This window comes from Artemia franciscana, chromosome 4 (assembly GCF_032884065.1).
Source record: "Artemia franciscana chromosome 4, ASM3288406v1, whole genome shotgun sequence".
NCBI lineage: Eukaryota > Metazoa > Arthropoda > Branchiopoda > Anostraca > Artemiidae > Artemia > Artemia franciscana.
Genome location: NC_088866.1, coordinates 24,901,689 through 24,919,830, shown reverse-complemented (window position 1 = coordinate 24,919,830; position 18,142 = coordinate 24,901,689). Strand labels below are relative to the sequence as shown.

Here is an 18,142-nt window from a genome sequence, read left to right as displayed (position 1 = left end):
AATAGGGGGAAACACCCCCTAAACGTCGTAGGATCTTAACGAAAATGACACGATCAGATTCAGCGTATCAGAGATCCCTACTGTAGAAGTTTCAAGCTCCTATCTACAAAAATGTGGAATTTTGTATTTTTTGCCAGAAGACAAATCACGGGTGCGTGTTTATTTATTTTTTTTTTTTTTCCCAGGGGTCATCGTATCGACCAAGTGGTCCTAGAATGTTGCAAGAGGGCTCATTCTAACTGAAATGAAAAGTTCTAGTGCCCTTTTTAAGTGACCAAAAAAATTGGAGGACATCTAGGCCCCCTCCCACGCTCATTTTTTTCCCAAAGTCAACGGATCAAACTTTTGAGATAGCCATTTTGTTCAACATAGTCGAAAACCATAATAACTATGTCTTTGGGGATGACTTTCTCCCCCACAATCCCTGGGGGAGGGGCTGCAAGTTACAAACTTTGACCAGTGTTTACATATAGTAATGGTTATTGGGAAGTGTACAGACGTTTTCAGGGGGATTTTATTTTGTTTGGGGGTGGGACTGAGGAGAGGGGGCTATTTTGGAGGATCTTTCCTTGGAGGAATCTGTCATGGGGGAAGAAAAATTCAATGAAAAGGGCGCAGGATTCTCTAGCATTACTATAAGAAAACAATGAAAAATAAACATGAAAACGTTTTTTCAAATGAAAGGAAGAAGTAGCATTGAAACTTAAAACGAACAGAGATTATTACGCATATGAGGGGTTCTAAAAATACTTTAGCATAAAGAGCGAGGTATTTAGGAGGAGATAAACACCTTGCTCTTTATGCTAAAGTATTTTTAGTAATTTCAACTATTTATTCTACGGCCTTTCTGATTCAGGGGTCATTCTTAAAGAATTGGGACAAAACTTACGATTTAGTGTAAAGAGCGAGGTATTAACGAGGGTACAAACCCCCTCGTATACATAATAAAAATATAAGGTTATGAACGTTTGTTACGTAAGTTAATTCTTAAGCTACACATATTTTTTACTAATAAAAACGTTCGTTAAAATTAAAAGTTCTAGTTGCCTTTTTAAGTAGCCGAAAAATTACAGGACAACTAGGCCTCCTTCCTCACCCCTTATTTCTCAAAATCGTCTGATCAAAACTAAGAGAAAGCCATTTAGCCAAAAAAGGAATTAATATGCAAATTTCATTTTAATAATTTATGTGCGGAGAGCCAAAACCAAACATGCATTAATTCAAAAACGTTCAGAAATTAAATAAAAAAAAACTAATTTTTTTAGCTGAAAGTTAGGAGCGACATTAAAACTTAAAACGAACCGAAATTACTCCGTATATGAAATGGGTTGTCCCCTCCGCAATCCCTCGCTCTTTACGCTAAAGTTTGACTTTTTGCCACAATACTACTTTTTAAAACAATTAAAAGCTTTAGCGTAAAGAGCGAGGGATTGCGGAGGGGACAACCCATTTCATATACGGAGTAATTTCTGTTCGTTTTAAGTTTTAATGTCGCTCCTTACTTTCAGCTAAAAAAATTAGTTTTTTTTATTTTACGGTCAAAAGGGAACCTTTATATTAAACTCTCTCTGCAGTACCAGCCAAAGTATTTACCTTCTAAGTTTAACTGAAAAGACAAAGAGAGTTTTAATCTCTGTAATTCCATGATAAAAACAGGTTTTTTTTAAAATTTCATTGGTTTCGATGTGTGATGAATTTTCGATAGCCATTCATATTATTCCTTGCTTTTTCAGCGACAAATAATCCAGTCTTTTTAAAACCTAAGAGGTTTTAAAATTACTTATTATTTGTGAAAATTAAAGCCAGCTGAAAGAACAAAAAATGAAATAAATAAATCCACGTGATTGTTTATCTGTGTGGAAATTTAAACTAATAAAAAGACCAAAACGTGTCACAAGATTCTTTACAAGTAGTTTGTCTGTTTCCTTGTGATCTAACTTTCCATGTCTTAACAGTCGAATAGTATTTACTATCGCAGCTTAACTTTTGTATGGCTAAGCTCCGAGGGAAGTACTCTATTGAAATGTGTTTTCCCGCAAATTCAAAGTTTAAGGAATATGCACTAAGCAAGGTATTCAAAATTTGCGTCAACACACTGTTAAACTACTCTTAAATTTCCTTCAACATTGTGGGGACTACCTATGTCTTGGTTATTATGACTTCCGCACAACAAAATTTAAATAGATATTAAGAGGAATAACATTGATTCATCGGTGATGAGCGGTTTATCATTGAATATCAAACAGTTCGTGGTAACGAACTGTAGTAAGGAGCGACTCAAAACTCTAAAAAATTGAATTTTGATATCAATAGCTACATCAAAAGAATCGCATTTTAATGCTAATTTTAAATATATATGTTTCATCAAGTTTAATCATACCCATCAAAAGTTACGAGCCTGAGAAAATTTGCCTTATTTAAGAAAATAAGGGGAAACGGCCCCTAAAAGTCGTGGAATCTTAACGAAAATGACACCATCAGATTCAGCGTATCAGAGAACCCTACTGTAGAAGTTTTAAGCTCCTATCTACAAAAATTTGGAATTTTGTATTTTTTGCCAGAAGACAAATCACGGGTGCGTGTTTATTTGTTTGTTTTTTTGTTTTTTCTTTTTCCTAGGGATCATCGTATCGACCAAGTGGTCCTAGAATGTCGCAAGAGGGCTCATTCTAACGGAAAGGAAAAGTTCTAGTGCCCTTTTTAAGTGACCAAAAAAATTGGAGGGCATCTAGGCCCCCTCCCACGCTCATTTTTTCCCAAAATCAACGAATCAAAATTTTGAAATAGCCATTTTGTTCAGCATAGTCAAAAACCATAATAACTATGTCTTTGGGGATGAGTTACTCCCCCACAGTCCCTGGGGGAGGGGCTGAAAGTTACAAACTTTGACCAGTGTTTACATATAGTAATGGTTACTGGGAAGTGTACCGACGTTTTCAGGGGGATTTTTTTTGGTTTGGGTGTGGGATTCAGGGGAGGGGGCTATATGGGAGGATTTTTTCTTAAGGGAATATTTCATGGGGGAAGAGAAATTCAATGAAAAGGGCGCAGGATTTTCTAGCGTTACTATTAAAAAAAAACAATGAAAATATAAACATGAAAAAGTTTTTTCAATCGAAAGTAAGGAGAAGCATTAAAATTTAAAACGAACAGAGATAATTACACATATAAGGGGTTCTAAAAATACTTCAGCATAAGGAGTGATGTATTTAGGAGGAGATAAATACTTCGCTCTTTATGCTAAATTATTTTTAGTAATTTCAACTATTTATTCTACGGCCTTTCTGATTGAGGGGTCATTCTTAAAGAATTGGGACAAAACAAGATTTAGTGTGAAGAGCGAGGTATTAACGAGGGGACCAACCCCCTCATATATATAATCAAAAATATAAGAATATAAAAGTTTGTTACGTAAGTTAATTCTTAAGTTACGTATATTTTTTACTAATAAAAACGTTCGTTAAAAATTAACAGTTCTAGTTGCCTTTTTCAGTTACCGAAAAATTTGAGGGCAACTAGGCCTCCTTCTCCACCCCTTATTTCTCAAAATCGTCTGATCAAAACTAAGAGAAAGCCATTTAGCCAAAAAAAAGAATTAATATATAAATTTCATTTTAATAATTTATGTGCGGAGAGCCAAAACCAAACATGCATTAATTCAAAAACGTTCAGAAATTAAATAAAAACTAATTTTTTTAGCTGAAAGTAAGGAGTGACATTAAAACTTAAAACGAACAGAAATTACTCCGTATATGAAATTGGTTGTACCCTCCGCAATCCCTCGCTCTTTACGCTAAAGTTTAACTCTTTGCCACAATTCTACTTTTTAAAACAATTAAAAGCTTTAGCGTAAAGAGCGAGGGATTGCGGAGGGTACAACCCATTTCATATACTGAGTAATTTCTGTTCGTTTTAAGTTTTAATGTCGCTCCTTACTTTCAGCTAAAAAAATTAGTTTTTTTTATTTAATTTATGACTGAAGCAATCCTAAATTACAAATAAACGGATATAAAAAAAATCATATGATGTCTAATAACTGAATAGAATGTTATTTATTGCTATGAATGAAATTGTCAGAAGCTGTACAATAAGAATTTCTGGATACAAATAAAGTTTTTTTTTCTAGTGTCCAGATTTGGGGTTTAAAATTCTTTGTGAATTCAAGTTAAAAAATAAGAAAAAAGTTTATTGAGCAAGCAGGGATTCCATTACACAGGAATAAAGGGGGGAAGGAGGCGAGGCAAAAAGGTTTTTTAAAAATGGCTACCAAAAAAGTATTTTAATAATATAGAGGAGGGGTGATTGCCCCCCTTAGTAATTGCTAGAATTAAGTAATTTTAACTTTGTGTAAACCCACAATTGCACTACTCTCGAATTTTCATACGATGCAATACTCTCAAATTTTCATACGATGCGGACTAGATAGTCAGGAGTTATATGCAGCGCAATTCAAAAATATCAATAATCAGAATAAATTCATGTGCCATGTACAGCTCATCATACAATAGGTTATTACTAAACTATAAGCAAATTATAGTGCTTAAATGAAAAAATAAACAACAATAATTAATTCTCACATAAAAAGTTACCACCAAACGAACCAACATTTATCAGCAAAAAAATTTGTCGGAAATTAGAAGATAAAAAGTTCTAAATGCAAATCGCGTTTTTCTTTTCCAGCTCGTAGAGTTAAAGCTTAAAATTCTTTTCAGTAAAACTCCCTTAAGTGCCTGAAAAGCGTAAGAACATAATCCCATTTTCTTTGCTCTAAATTCCAAAAAAAGACTCGGTTTTGCGGCATGATTTGTTAATTTTTCTGTCTAAAATACCATAAATTTCTCTAGCAAAAACTCAATTGTAACGCGTATACAGTTGGCGGGAGAAAAATTGGATTACATTTTTGAGTTTAGTATGTAAAGTGGTGGCAAATAAAAACCCTGAATAGTTGTACTTTATTTTTTTTTTTTAAGTCTAAGACACTCGAATTTCAACAAAAATTTACAGAAGCCTTGACACAGAAATTGTGGGAGACAGAAAATTCTGAAACTTAATTTAAAAAAGAATAAAATTTAGTATGAATTGATCGTCATATTAATCACTCAAGAACAAAAATAGCATTTATGAGGGTTAGATGCCCCATTTATCCAGGCCTAGGTAAATGTCTAAAAAACTGAACCAAATAATCCATTAAAAATAAAATAGACGCTCATCTAGGGGATGTCTAGCCCAAAGGAGCTTAAGTAGCCTCAGCGTCTCCAATACGGGGCTAAGATCCTGGCCCATGTATATATTCAAAGGCCATGTCTGGTAAAGTGACTAAAATATAACCTGGTAAAGCATCGCTGGGTTGTAGAGGAATATAGACAGTTTTTCTTTTGTATTTAAATGTTCATATAGGGAAAGTGTAGCCTCATCTGCCTTAGGTAACCCGGTTGTTTTGACAACCGAATATCAGCATAAAATCACATGAAACGGTTAATTTAGACATGAGGCATTCAAGTCCGTGATCTTAGGAAAAAATGAGCATGGGAAGAGGACTAGCTGCCCTCCAATATTGTTGGTCACTCAAAAAGGGTACTAGAACTTTTGATTTCCTATTAAATAAGTCCTCTCCCGATCTTCTAAGATCACTAGTTTGATATGTTCACCGCTGGAAAAAAAAACAACAACAAACAAACAAAGAAACAAATAAAAACGCATCCGTGATCTTTCTTAAACTTTTTCTTTTTTTTGGCTCTCTTGAAAGGTTACAAAAATGGCGCATGTAGCACTAGTAATTATCACAGCTGTTTCGTCACCAACATTTTTTTTTTTTTTTTTTTTTTTTTTTTTTTTTTTTTTTTTTTTTTTTTTTTTTTTTTTTTTTTTTTTGAGGAACCATGATTCTTCTGTTTGGAGGTGAGAATTTCTACTATAAAAATAAATGGCAATTTGCTTGTAGAAAAGGAGCAATGAGAACAATTTTGCCTGGGGCTCAGTATGGGTTCTTGAAAGACCTGACTGTAAATAATTAAACAATTAAAGACTTACCTGAGACCTTTAGATGTACAAGGAGCAACAGGGGTGGATCACTTCCTATTTGACATACATATAATCCGTCATCACTGATTCTGATTTCATTAATCTTTAACCTCCATTCACTTGGGTACTGATAATCTACTGTATATCGGCTATCTGATGTATACGCAGTTCTTCCAACAGTTAATAAATATAACTCAGTATTAGTCTTTTTTAACCAAGATACCTATAAAAAAGATTCAAAGATATAAGAAAATATTAAACAGAAACAGAAGTAAATGTGTAACATGTATATGAAGAAAACTTTACAAGACTCGGTTTTTAGTAAACCGAGTTATCTCAGGTTAATTTCATTTTTTAGGCAGGATGCTAATGGGATACTACATATTAGGCAGTGGTGGCCCTGGTCTCTCTTACACCCGGGGCAAAATCTTGATTACCGCCCCTCCCCAGTATCCCAAAAATTTGCAGGTCAAATTTTAATAAAATTCACATTTATTGAAGTTTGACAAAATCATCATTTATTATAAATATAAAATACTACAAAAATACATTAGAATTAATCAAATTTGCTCTACTTACTTGTATTTTTAAGGATTGGTGATAAAGATTATGGGAAACAAAAAGTGAAAATTTTCGCACCTAAGTTGCTTATAATTACTGCTAAAAGAGCCCTCTACTTTATTTATTATTTAAATAAAGATAAAATTTCAGAAACTAAAAAATGCACATAACCCTTATATCATCCATCTGAAACTTCGAGTCCCTAAAATTCCCGTTTAGGGGCAAGAGCCCCCCTCTGCTCCCCTTAAAACCGCCTCTGATAATAGTATACTAGCAATATTTTAGCGTTACACCTAATACTATATAAAATTTTCAACCTCCTGACATAGTCTTCCTGTTAGATCGCTAAGCTGTCCTTAAAGGAATGATCAGTAAGACACTGTAGATCAGGAGCATATAAGTAGATCAGGAGGATGTACATACATGTACAAGAGTACATTTTATGTACTCTTGTACATAATGGAACTCCACAAAACAGATGGTGCAAATGCAAAAATTGAAGAGCAATTTGGCAAATATACATCTAGAAAGCTTTACAACTCTATTCTTGCTCCGCATATACCTTTCATAATTCCGTTTCGGATCTGTTCTCTGTAACTGCAAAAAACAAGAAAATATACTATGTATATTGTTATGCTACATATTTTTTGGTATTCCCCTCTGGTTTTAGAGCTCAGACATTAAAAAATTGCAATTTTTTTATACATTTATGAAAATTGAGGAATTATCAGCTCATTTTAACGACCTGTGTAAGAAAATATAGGAATTTCCGCTCTACCTTCTATATTCTGTATAATGTCATTAGATAAAGATGAAAATTTAGGGAAATGTCGAAACAATGTTAACCTATTTCTAACACTTTGCGCACACAGGTTATCTAGAGGACGCATTAGCAATGCCTCAGGAATGGTTTATGGTGTTGAGTTGAAGCTTTCAGCGTGTGTCAAGGGTCATATTAAAAAAATAAAAACAAGTATGCTTTGTGTATACTGCTACTAATGCTACTGCTACTACTACTACAGCTATCGCTAGTACTGATGCTTAATGTATTGAGGTAATGTATTCCATGAATGTATTGGGAACTTTTCAAGGAGTGCTATGGTAGATACTGAAGTACATCAAAGCGAACTATGTAAACATAGACTTTCAATAGGATGCAACGGCTATATCTAAGGAGCGGCCTGCATTATTAAGTTGGAACTTTCAGGGTATGTTGAGGTTGATTCTGAACTAACCAGAAGGCACTGTGTGTGCACTATTAATACTGCTACTATGATTGGTGTAACTAAAGAGGCTACGTGCATTAAAGTGGAACTCTTAGGAAACGTTTGGGGGAGGAGTGGGGAAAAGGGTCTCAATTAACCCAAAAAAATATGTAAGCAGGTTTTTAAAAGAGCTTACAAGTAATATCATAGGCAGTGCAGTGCTTTGATAGAAACTTTTAAAGGAGCTCAATCTTTTGGAAACGACAAGTTCTATTGCCCATTTTAAGACTCAAAAGAAATGTAAGAGCAATTATTTCCCCTCCCATACCTGTTATTTTTCAAGCATATCTAATGAAAAATTCGTCACAGCCATTTACTTCAGCCTAATTGAAAGGTCCAGTAACAATGTCTTTGGGGTCATTTGAGATGTTAACCCCCAACAGTCCTCAGAGCGAAGGACGTAATCTATGCAATGTGCCCATTGTTTAAATATAGTATTTATTATTGTGAAAGAGCACGTGTTTGACCTTTGGTGTTCAAAAAGACAGTGCATTGAAGTGAAGCTTTCAGAGAATGTTGAGGAGAAAGTTGAACCAAATCAAAATGCATTGTGGACGTTCTTGTCATCAAAAGGACAAGATCCAGTATGACTAACGGTTAATGAATTGGAACGTTAAGCGGATGATGATGATGAGGGGAATGGTCAATTGATCCAGGATATGTTTAGGGAAAAGTTGAAATAACCAGAAGTCACTATGTACATGTTGCCACTATTGTTATTAATGTGACTGATCCCATTACTGCTTCTACTGACGCTAAAGATTTTAAGCTACGATTTATTGGGAGCAGTCTCTTCATTCTATTACATAGGAAAAACTAGTTTTTTTAACTGAAAGTAAGGAGCGACATTAAAACTTAAAACGAACAGAAATTACTCCGTATATGAAATGGGTTGTCCCCTCCGCAAGCCCTCGCTCTTTACGCTAAAGCTTTTAATTTTTTTAAAACGCAGAATTGTGGCAAAGAGTCAAACTTTAGCGTAAAGAGCGAGGAATTGTGGAGGGGACAGCCCATTTCATATACGGAGTAATTTCTGTTCGTTTTAAGTTTTAATGTCGCTCCTTACTTTCAGTTAAAAAACTAGTTTTTCTTATGTAATTTCTGAACGTTTTTGAATTAATGCATGTTTGATTTTGGCTCTCCACACATAAATTATTAAAATGACATTTGCATATTAATTTCTTTTTTGGCTAAATGACTTTCTCTTAGTTTTGATCAGACGATTTTGAGAAATAAGGAGTGGGGAAGGAGGCCTAGTTGCCATGCAATTTTTCGGTTTCATAAAAAGGTAACTGTAAATTTTAATTTTTAACGAATTTTTTTTATTAGTAAAAAATATACGTAACTTAATAATTAACTTGCGTAACAAAATTTTATATTCTTTAATTTTTATTACGTATATGAGGGGTTTTGTACCCTCATTAATACCTCGTTCTTTACACTAAATCGCAAGTTTTGTCCCAATTCTTTAAGAATGACCCCTGAAACAGAAAGGCCGTAGAATAAATAGTTGAAATTACTAAAAATACTATAGCAAAAAGAGCGAGGTATTTATCTCCTCCTAAATACCTCACTCTTTATGCTAAAGTATTTTTAGAGCCCCTCTTATGCGTAATAATCTGTGTTCGTTTTAAGTTTCAATGCTACTCTTTACTTTCAATTGAAAAAACTTTTCCATGTTTATTTTTTCATTTTTTTTTAAAGTAATTTCAGAAAATCCTGCGCCCCTTTCATTGAATTTCTGTTCCCCCATGACATATTTTTACAAGGAAAGTTCCTTCTAAATAGCCCCTTCCCCTCAACCCCACCCCGAAAACCAAAAAAAAAATCCCCTGAAAGCGACTGTACACTTCCCAACACTGGTCGAAGTTTGTAACTTGCAGCCCCTCCCCCAGGGACTGTGGGGGAGTAAGTCATTCCCAAAGAAATAGTTATTATGGTTTTTGACTATCGGAACAAAATGGCTATCTCAAAATTTTGATCTGTTGACTTTGGAGAAAAAATGAGCGTGGGAGGGGGTCTAGGTGCCCTCCAATTTTTTTGGTCAATTGAAAATGGCACTAGAACTTTTCATTTCTGTTAGAAAGAGCCCTCTTGCGAAATTCTAGGACCACTTGGTCGATACGATGACCCCTTGGAAAAAAAACAACAACAAATAAACACGCACCTGTGATTTGTCTTCTGGCAAAAAATACCCATTTTGTTGATTGGACCTTGACATTTTTTCTTTCGGATTCTCTGATACGCTGAATGCAATGGTGTGATTTTCGTTAAGATCCTATGACTTTTAGGGGGTATTTCCCCCTATCTTCCAAAATAAGGCAAATTTTCTCAGGCTCGTAACTTTTGATGACAAAGATTAAATTTGATGAAGCTTATATATTTTAAATCAGCATAAAAATCGGATTCTTTTGATATATCTTTTAGTATCGAAGTTCCGTTTTTTACAGCTTCGTTTACTATTGAGCCGGGTAGCTCCTTACTACAGTTCGTTACCACGAACTGTTTGACTACAACTACTACTGCTGCTACTTTTGCTACTATTTCTTTTTTGTTACGACAACTACTACTGAGGCTGAGGGTAGGAAGTTGAAACGTCCAGGGAATGTTTAGGGGGATTTTGAACTAAATAACAAACACTCTTTAAAAGAAGGTTATAAAAATAGCGTGTCAGCAGTATGCTATGAATGGCTTAGCTTATTAAGTTTTGACTTTCAGGATATGTTAAGAGGGATGATGAACTAGGCAAAATGCAAAATGTTTATACTGATACAACTGCTAACACTACCACTATTACTCTTAAAACTACTACCATAACTGCTACTACTACAACTATTACGACGACGACTACTACTTGTACTACTGAAGCTAAGGATATTACATTAAAACTTTCAGGGAATGTTGAAGAGAATAGCGAACAAATTGAAACAAACTATGTGGAAGCATGCTATTAAAAGGCTGTAAAAGCTATATCTGGGGAGCTGTTTAGAGCATTAAGTTGCAACTTTCAGTGCACGTTAAGCGGGATGTTGGACTGACCAAATGATGCAATAGGCCTATATATACTATTCTTGTAAATTCTTCTACTGCTTTAAATTCTACTATTAGGTCTAAAGATGTTAAGGAGATATTTTCAAATAATGTTTGGGGGTATGCTGAATCAAATTGGAACACGCTGTATTTATGCAGACTGTCAAACGGACGTATTTGCAATATATCAAGAGCAGCTTAGAGTGTTAGGATGAAACTTTCAGAACATGCTGAGGGGCTTGTTAGGCTAATAAAACAAAATTACGTGCATACTAATATCTCTAATAGTTACTATTACTGCTGCCGGTACTGATATTTCTAACGCTTGTGGTACTAATGTGAAACTTTCTGAGATTGTCGAGGGAGATGTTGGGCTATATCAAAACATAGTGTAGGTGTGTGTATCCAGGTTGTCAAAATAGCATAGATACAATTTTCCAGAAACACTAATGAGTTTTATTGTGTTTAAACTTACCTAAACAATAGCCTATTATAGGTGTACAAATTTTCAAAAGGACGTATGCTATTAAATTTGTTGGAAAGTTTGCTCTAACATATTAACAGTAAGTCAAAATGTGGGTTCTTACAAAAAGGAAAATAATTAAAGTGTTTTTTTCATTTTTGAATGAAAAAGACTGAGTAAATTACAAAACTAGCAGAAATTGATTTAAACAACTTTAGAATAAAATAGGTTTTTAAAAAAGTAAAGAGCTATGTAACTTCAAAAATGAGCAGAGATGAAGTCAAATAATTTCCAAGGTCCAAAACTAAAAAAAAAAATCAATATATAGATGAAACCTAGAGTGAACAGATATTACGTTCCATAACCGAGTTAAACTCAAAACGAGCAAAAACTAAGATGAGTGGGATGATACTCCCCATACTTTCTCAAGATCAGAAAATAATTAGCACTCTACTGAAAAAAAAGTTTATGTATTTTATGTAAAAAATACTTGTTATGTACAAAATATGTTGCAAATGATGTAGAGGGTTTGAAAATCAGCTGCGGATTTCAATACACGTCAGAGTGATTGCATAGTTATGTGGAGGGTAAAAATTTAGTTAAATATAGTCAAACTAGTTAAATTGGCTTATAAAATTATACTTAATCCGTCTATAGTCTTCACTTTATGGGCCTTTTTTAATTACAGAATTTCAACAAAGATCTTTTAAGCAACGTTTGGTCAAAGAAGTGGTTTGTATAAGTAATGGACATCCATGACTATAGAACTGTAACAAAGACACTAAAATATACGAGATTGGGAATGACACAAAGAGATTTTTTGAAAGGGGACGGGATACTGCTGATTATGTAATTTTTTTTCTCCTTTTTGTAGCCATGAAAATTGTAATTTTAAAGAACCAAAAATCTATCTATTTATCTGTGTATTTGCAATGCCATATTAAACACTACAGTTAACATCTTGTTTTGCTTGCTAAAAACTTTTTTACCTTGAAAAATATCCTTAATTATTGTTGTCTAGCTAGAAACTAAAGATAATCAGATGGAGAAAACTTTGTAATAGGAAACCATTTGAATCAGTAAATCGAGCAAAAAAAAAGGCAACGCGTGATCTCCAATACGAAGATGTTGTTGCTTGGCGGATAAGGTATCAAACAGTTCGTGGTAATCAAACAGTTCGTGGTAACGAACTGTAGTAAGGAGCGACCCGGCTCAATAGTAACCAAAACTCTAAAAAATTGTATTTTGATATCAATAGCTACATCAAAAGAATTGCATTTTAATGCTGATTTTAAATATATAAGTTTCATCAAGTTTAGTCTTACCCATCAAAAGTTACGAGCCTGAGAAAATTTGCCTTATTTAGGAAAATAGGAGGAAACACCCCCTAAAAGTCGTAGGATCTTAACGAAAATGACACCATCAGATTCTGCGTTTCAGAGAACCCTACTGTAGAAGTTTCAAGCTCCTATCTACAAAAATGTGAAATTTTGTATTTTTGCCAGAAGACAAATCACGGGTGCGTGTTTATTTGTTTGTTTTTTTTTGTTTTTTTTTCCCCAGGGGTCATCGTATCGACCAAGTGGTCCTAGAATGTCGCAAGAGGGCTCATTCTAACAGAAATGAAAAGTTCTAGTGCCCTTTTTAAGTGACCAAAAAAATTGGAGGCCATCTAGGCCCCCTCCCACGCTAATTTTTTCCCCAAAGTCAACGGATCAAAATTTTTAGATAGCCATTTTGTTCAGCATAGTCGAAAACCATAATAACTATGTCTTTGGGGATGACTTACTCCCCCACAATCCCTGGGGGAGGGGCTGCAAGTTACAAACTTTGACCAGTGTTTACATATAGTAATGGTTATTGGGAAGTGTGCAGACGTTTTCAGGGGGGATTTTATTTTGTTTGGGGGTGGGGCTGAGGAGAGGGGGCTATATTGGAGGATCTTTCCTTGGAGGAATCTGTCATCGGGGAAGAAAAATTCAATGATAAGGGCGCAGGATTCTCTAGCATTACTATAAGAAAACAATGAAAAATAAACATGAAAACATTTTTTCAAATGAAAGGAAGAAGTAGCATTGAAACTTAAAACGAACAGAGATTATTACGCATATGAGGGGTTCTAAAAATACTTTAGCATAAAGAGCGAGGTATTTAGGAGGAGATAAATACCTTGCTCTTTATGCTAAAGTATTTTTAGTAATTTCAACTATTTATTCTACGGCATTTCTGATTCAGGGGTCATTCTTAAAGAATTGGGACAAAACTTACGATTTAGTGTAAAGAGCGAGGTATTAACGAGGGTATAAACCCCCTCGTATACATAATAAAAATATAAGGTTATGAAAGTTTGTTACGTAAGTTAATTCTTAAGTTACGTATATTTTTTACTAATAAAAACGTTCGTTAAAAATTAAAAGTTCTAGTTGCCTTTTTAAGTAACCGAAAAATTGGAGGGCAACTAGGCCTCCTTCTCCACCCCTTATTTCTCAATATCGTCTGATCAAAACTAAGAGAAAGCCATTTAGCCAAAAAAAGAATTAATATACAAATTTCATTTTAATAATTTATGTGCGTAGAGCCGAAACCAAACATGCATTAATTCAAAAACGTTCAGAAATTAAATAAAAAAAAAATAATTTTTTTAGCTGAAAGTAAGGAGCGACATTAAAACTTAAAACGAACAGAAATTAATCCGTGTATGAAATGAGTTGTCCCCTCCACAATCCCTCGCTCTTTACGCTAAAGTTTGACTCTTTGCCACAATTCTACTTTTTAAAACAATTAAAAGCTTTAGCGGAAAGAGCGAGGGATTGTGGAGGGGACAACTCATTTCATACACGGATTAATTTCTGTTCGTTTTAAGTTTTAATGTCGCTCCTTACTTTCAGCTAAAAAAATTATTATTTTTTTATTTAATTATAAAATGAGGCTTGTAATCGTATCTCCTTATTTTCCAAGGTAAATAGTAAAAGACAACTCCTGGGATTTGATTTTCTCTTAATAATTTGGCAGAAAACTGTAATCTGAAACTAAAGTAATATTGCAGTATAACGTAACTTTTTTATTGGGAACCTAAAGCTAGTTCATTTTACAAAGTGCTACTCTACTCTGAGCATACTTTTATTTCTCTCTGGAAAGCATTTCGTTTTAGGTTTGGATGATATGAAGTATCTTATTGGGTGATAAGAAAAAATAAAATAACGGGCCTCAGTGGGAACACCAAACCAACAGTACAACGTTTTTTACGTAGAATAGTTACGCGCCATTGTAGTTGTGTCCCTATGTCCCACCTGTGATATATATATATATATATATATATATATATATATATATATATATATATATATATATATATATATATATATATATATGGTTTTAACTACGTAAAACTTGCGAATATACAACATTCTTTGCTGTCCCATTGTCTTTGCATATAAATAGATTGTCAGGTTTACCGACTCTTGAACATGCAACATATAATGGTCCATGGGAAAACAATCTGTATTCAGATCTATACCTCATGATTCTAATGATTGCCCTTGAGCTTTGTTGATGGTGATTGCTAATCGACCATTCCTTGTCCCGGTGTCCCGGTCGTCATTTACATCCCCCTGTTCCCCCGGTGTCCCCGTTGTAGTTGTGTCCCTGTGTCCCGGTCGTCATTTATATTCCCTGTGTCCCGGTCGTCATTTGTATCCCGGTGTCCCGGTCTGTATATACATTCGTTTTTTAGTTTTGTTTTTCTCCTTTTTTTTTTCCTTTTTTTTTCTTTTTTAGCTTATTTAGATTTTTAGATTTTTTAGTTTTTTTATTAGTTTTTAGTTTTTTTTTCTTTTTAGTTTTTTTGTCCCGGTCGTCATTTATATCCCCCTGTTTCCCCCGGTGTCCCCGTTGTAGTTGTGTCCCTGTGTCCCGGTCGTCATTTATATTCCCTGAGTCCCGGTCGTCATTTGTATCCCGGTGTACCGGTCTGTATATACATTCGTTTTTTAGTTTTGTTTTTCTCCTTTATTTTTTTCCTTTTTTTTCTTTTTTAGTTTATTTAGATTTTTAGATTTTTTAGTTTTTTTATTAGTTTTTAGTTTTTTTTTCTTTTTAGTTTTTTTGTAGTTTTTACCTTCTTTTTAGTTTTGTTAATTTTTTTTTTACTTATGTCCTGGTCGTCATTTATACTCCCTGTGTCCCGGTGCTTTGTTGATTGCTAATCGAACATTCCTTTTGTCCTGGTCGCTTTCTCTTTGAGTGTCGTCATTTATTTTTTTCTTTTTTAGTTCTTTTAGTTTTTACCTTTTTTAGTTTTTTTTAGTTTTTTAGATGAAATTTTTTTTTAGTTTTTTCATTTTTTTCTTTTTAGTTTTTTATTGGTTTTTACCTTTATGTTAGCTTATTTTTCAGTTTTTTCCTTTTTTTTTAGTTTTTTTTTATTTTTTATTTTTTTAGTTTTTTACCTTTTTTTAGTTTTTTTAGTTTTTTTAGTTTTTTTAGTTTTTTAGCTTTTTTACTTTTTTATTAGTTTTTAGTTTTTTTGTAGTTTTTGCCTTTTTTTAGTTTTTTCAGTTTTTTTTTAGTTTTTTATTGGTTTTTACCTTTATTTTAGCTTATTTTTCAGTTTTTTCCTTTTTTTTAGTTTTTTTTGGTTTTTAGTTTTTTTAGTTTTTTACCTTTTTTTAGTTTTTTTAGTTTTTTAGCTTTTTTATTTTTTTTATTAGTTTTTAGTTTTTTTTGTAGTTTTTTTTTTTACTTATGTCCTGGTCGTCATTTATACTCCCTGTGTCCCGGTGCTTTGTTGATTGCTAATCGAACATTCCTTTTGTCCTGGTCGCTTTCTCTTTGAGTTTCGTCATTTATTTTTTTCTTTTTTAGTTCTTTTAGTTTTTACCTTTTTTAGTTTTTTTTAGTTTTTTAGATGAAATTTTTTTTAGTTTTTTCCTTTTTTTCTTTTTAGTTTTTTATTGGTTTTTACCTTTATTTTAGCTTATTTTTCAGTTTTTTCCTTTTTTTTAGTTTTTTTTTTATTTTTTATTTTTTTTTAGTTTTTTACCTTTTTTTAGTTTTTTTAGTTTTTTTAGTTTTTTTAGTTTTTTAGCTTTTTTACTTTTTTTATTAGTTTTTAGTTTTTTTTGTAGTTTTTGCCTTTTTTTAGTTTTTTCAGTTTTTTTTTTAGTTTTTTATTGGTTTTTACCTTTATTTTAGCTTATTTTTCAGTTTTTTCCTTTTTTTCAGTTTTTTCTAGTTTTATTTTTTTAGTTTTTTACCTTTTTTTAGTTTTTTTTTAGTTTTTTTAGTTTTTTAGCTTTTTTATTTTTTTTATTAGTTTTTAGTTTTTTTTGTAGTTTTTGCCTTTTTTTAGTTTTTTTAGTTTTTTAGCTTTTTTATTAGTTTTTAGTTTTTTTTGTAGTTTTTGCCTTTTTTAGTTTTTTTAGTTTTTTAGCTTTTTTATTTTTTTATTAGTTTTTAGTTTTTTTTTGTAGTTTTTGCCTTTTTTTAGTTTTTTCAGTTTTGACGTCACCTGATCCAGTTTTTTCAGGTGACGTCACCTGATCCATCCACAGACAGACAGACAACTTATTTTTATATATATAGATATATATATATATATATATATATATATATATATATATATATATATATATATATATATATATATATATATATGTATATAATATATGAACGATTTAGTGTTTACTCGTTTAGTAAAATAAAAAAAACAAGCTTTTTCAACTGGAAGTAAGGAGCAAGCGAAATGGAAATTAGAACGAAGCAATTTAGTGCTGATTCGTTTAGTAAAATAAAATAAAAAACAAGTTTTTTTTTAACTCGAAGTAAGGGAAATGAAATCAAAATTAATAAGTATGTAAAGGTGGTTGCACCATCTTCACGCTGAAGTTTATTAATGTTTTTAAAAAAGCTTCGTATTTTTCTAATTAAACACCCTTTTGTTTCAGGAGTCATTCTTACAAAATTGGGACATACTACAGAGTGAAGAGCGAGGTATAGAGGAGAAGAAAACCCCTTAATATCCATAATGCTTTTTATTCGTTTCAAGTTTTGTTGTTGCTCCATACTTTCAGTTGAAAAACCTAAGTTTTCTTATTTCTAATCGTTTTCATATAATGCCGAGAAATCTGACTCCCCCGCATGAAAATTCCTTCCACCTACGGAAATTCTCTCCATGTATAGTTCTTCCCATATAAAATACCCCTCCTCCTTCCAGGGTAATTCTCCCCCAGACAATTCCATTCTATCTGAAAATTCTCACCGGAAAATTTCTTGTGAAAGATTTCCGGAGAAAAATTTGTCTTACCACACTTTCTTTTGGAAAAGATTTCATTTTCTGATTGTTTTACAATCCAGCCAGAAATCCCCTCATCTGTGGAAAATTTTATCACGAATACCCCCCCCCCCCCTCAATTAAAAGTTGCTCATGCAGAAAATATCCTCTGAAGAATTTAAACAGTGGACACCTTTACCATGGATAATTTATTTTGTGTAAAATCCTCCTCTATGGAAAGATACTCTAGATAATTCCAGGCCGGTGAAAATTTTCCTCGGACAAACACTCCTTGACATGTAAAAAAGAGTCGACAAACAGGAAATAAAATAAATAAAAAGAATTTCGTAGAGAAATTCTGACAAGTAGGGCTGACGAGCTCCATGTCTTCTCAAGACCAGAACATAATTTGTACTTTAGTGAAAAAAAAAAACATTTTAACTATTCCCTTTTAATTTTAATTAATAGAAAATTATTAAGAATATAAGGATTAAATATCAGCATATAGATATTTTTTTCAAGTATGAAGCG

At 32.8% G+C, this 18,142-nt stretch overlaps 1 protein-coding gene and 1 long non-coding RNA gene across 5 annotated transcripts in view; one reads left to right on the top strand and one right to left on the bottom strand.

Annotated features, from left to right (window-relative positions):
• The window catches only part of LOC136026194 (uncharacterized), a 55,140-nt gene extending 37,707 nt beyond the window's left edge, over positions 1-17,433 (top strand). The window contains exon 3 of the long non-coding RNA XR_010617237.1: positions 17,286-17,433. This is a non-coding gene — a long non-coding RNA (uncharacterized LOC136026194). The remainder of the gene's footprint in view (positions 1-17,285) is intronic.
• The window catches only part of LOC136026192 (uncharacterized), a 305,310-nt gene that overhangs the window by 64,677 nt on the left and 222,491 nt on the right, over positions 1-18,142 (bottom strand). For all 4 annotated transcript variants that reach the window (XM_065702511.1, XM_065702512.1, XM_065702513.1 and 1 more), the window contains exon 12: positions 6,031-6,244. In XM_065702511.1, coding sequence (XP_065558583.1) covers positions 6,031-6,244 — 214 coding nt within the window. The remainder of the gene's footprint in view (positions 1-6,030; positions 6,245-18,142) is intronic.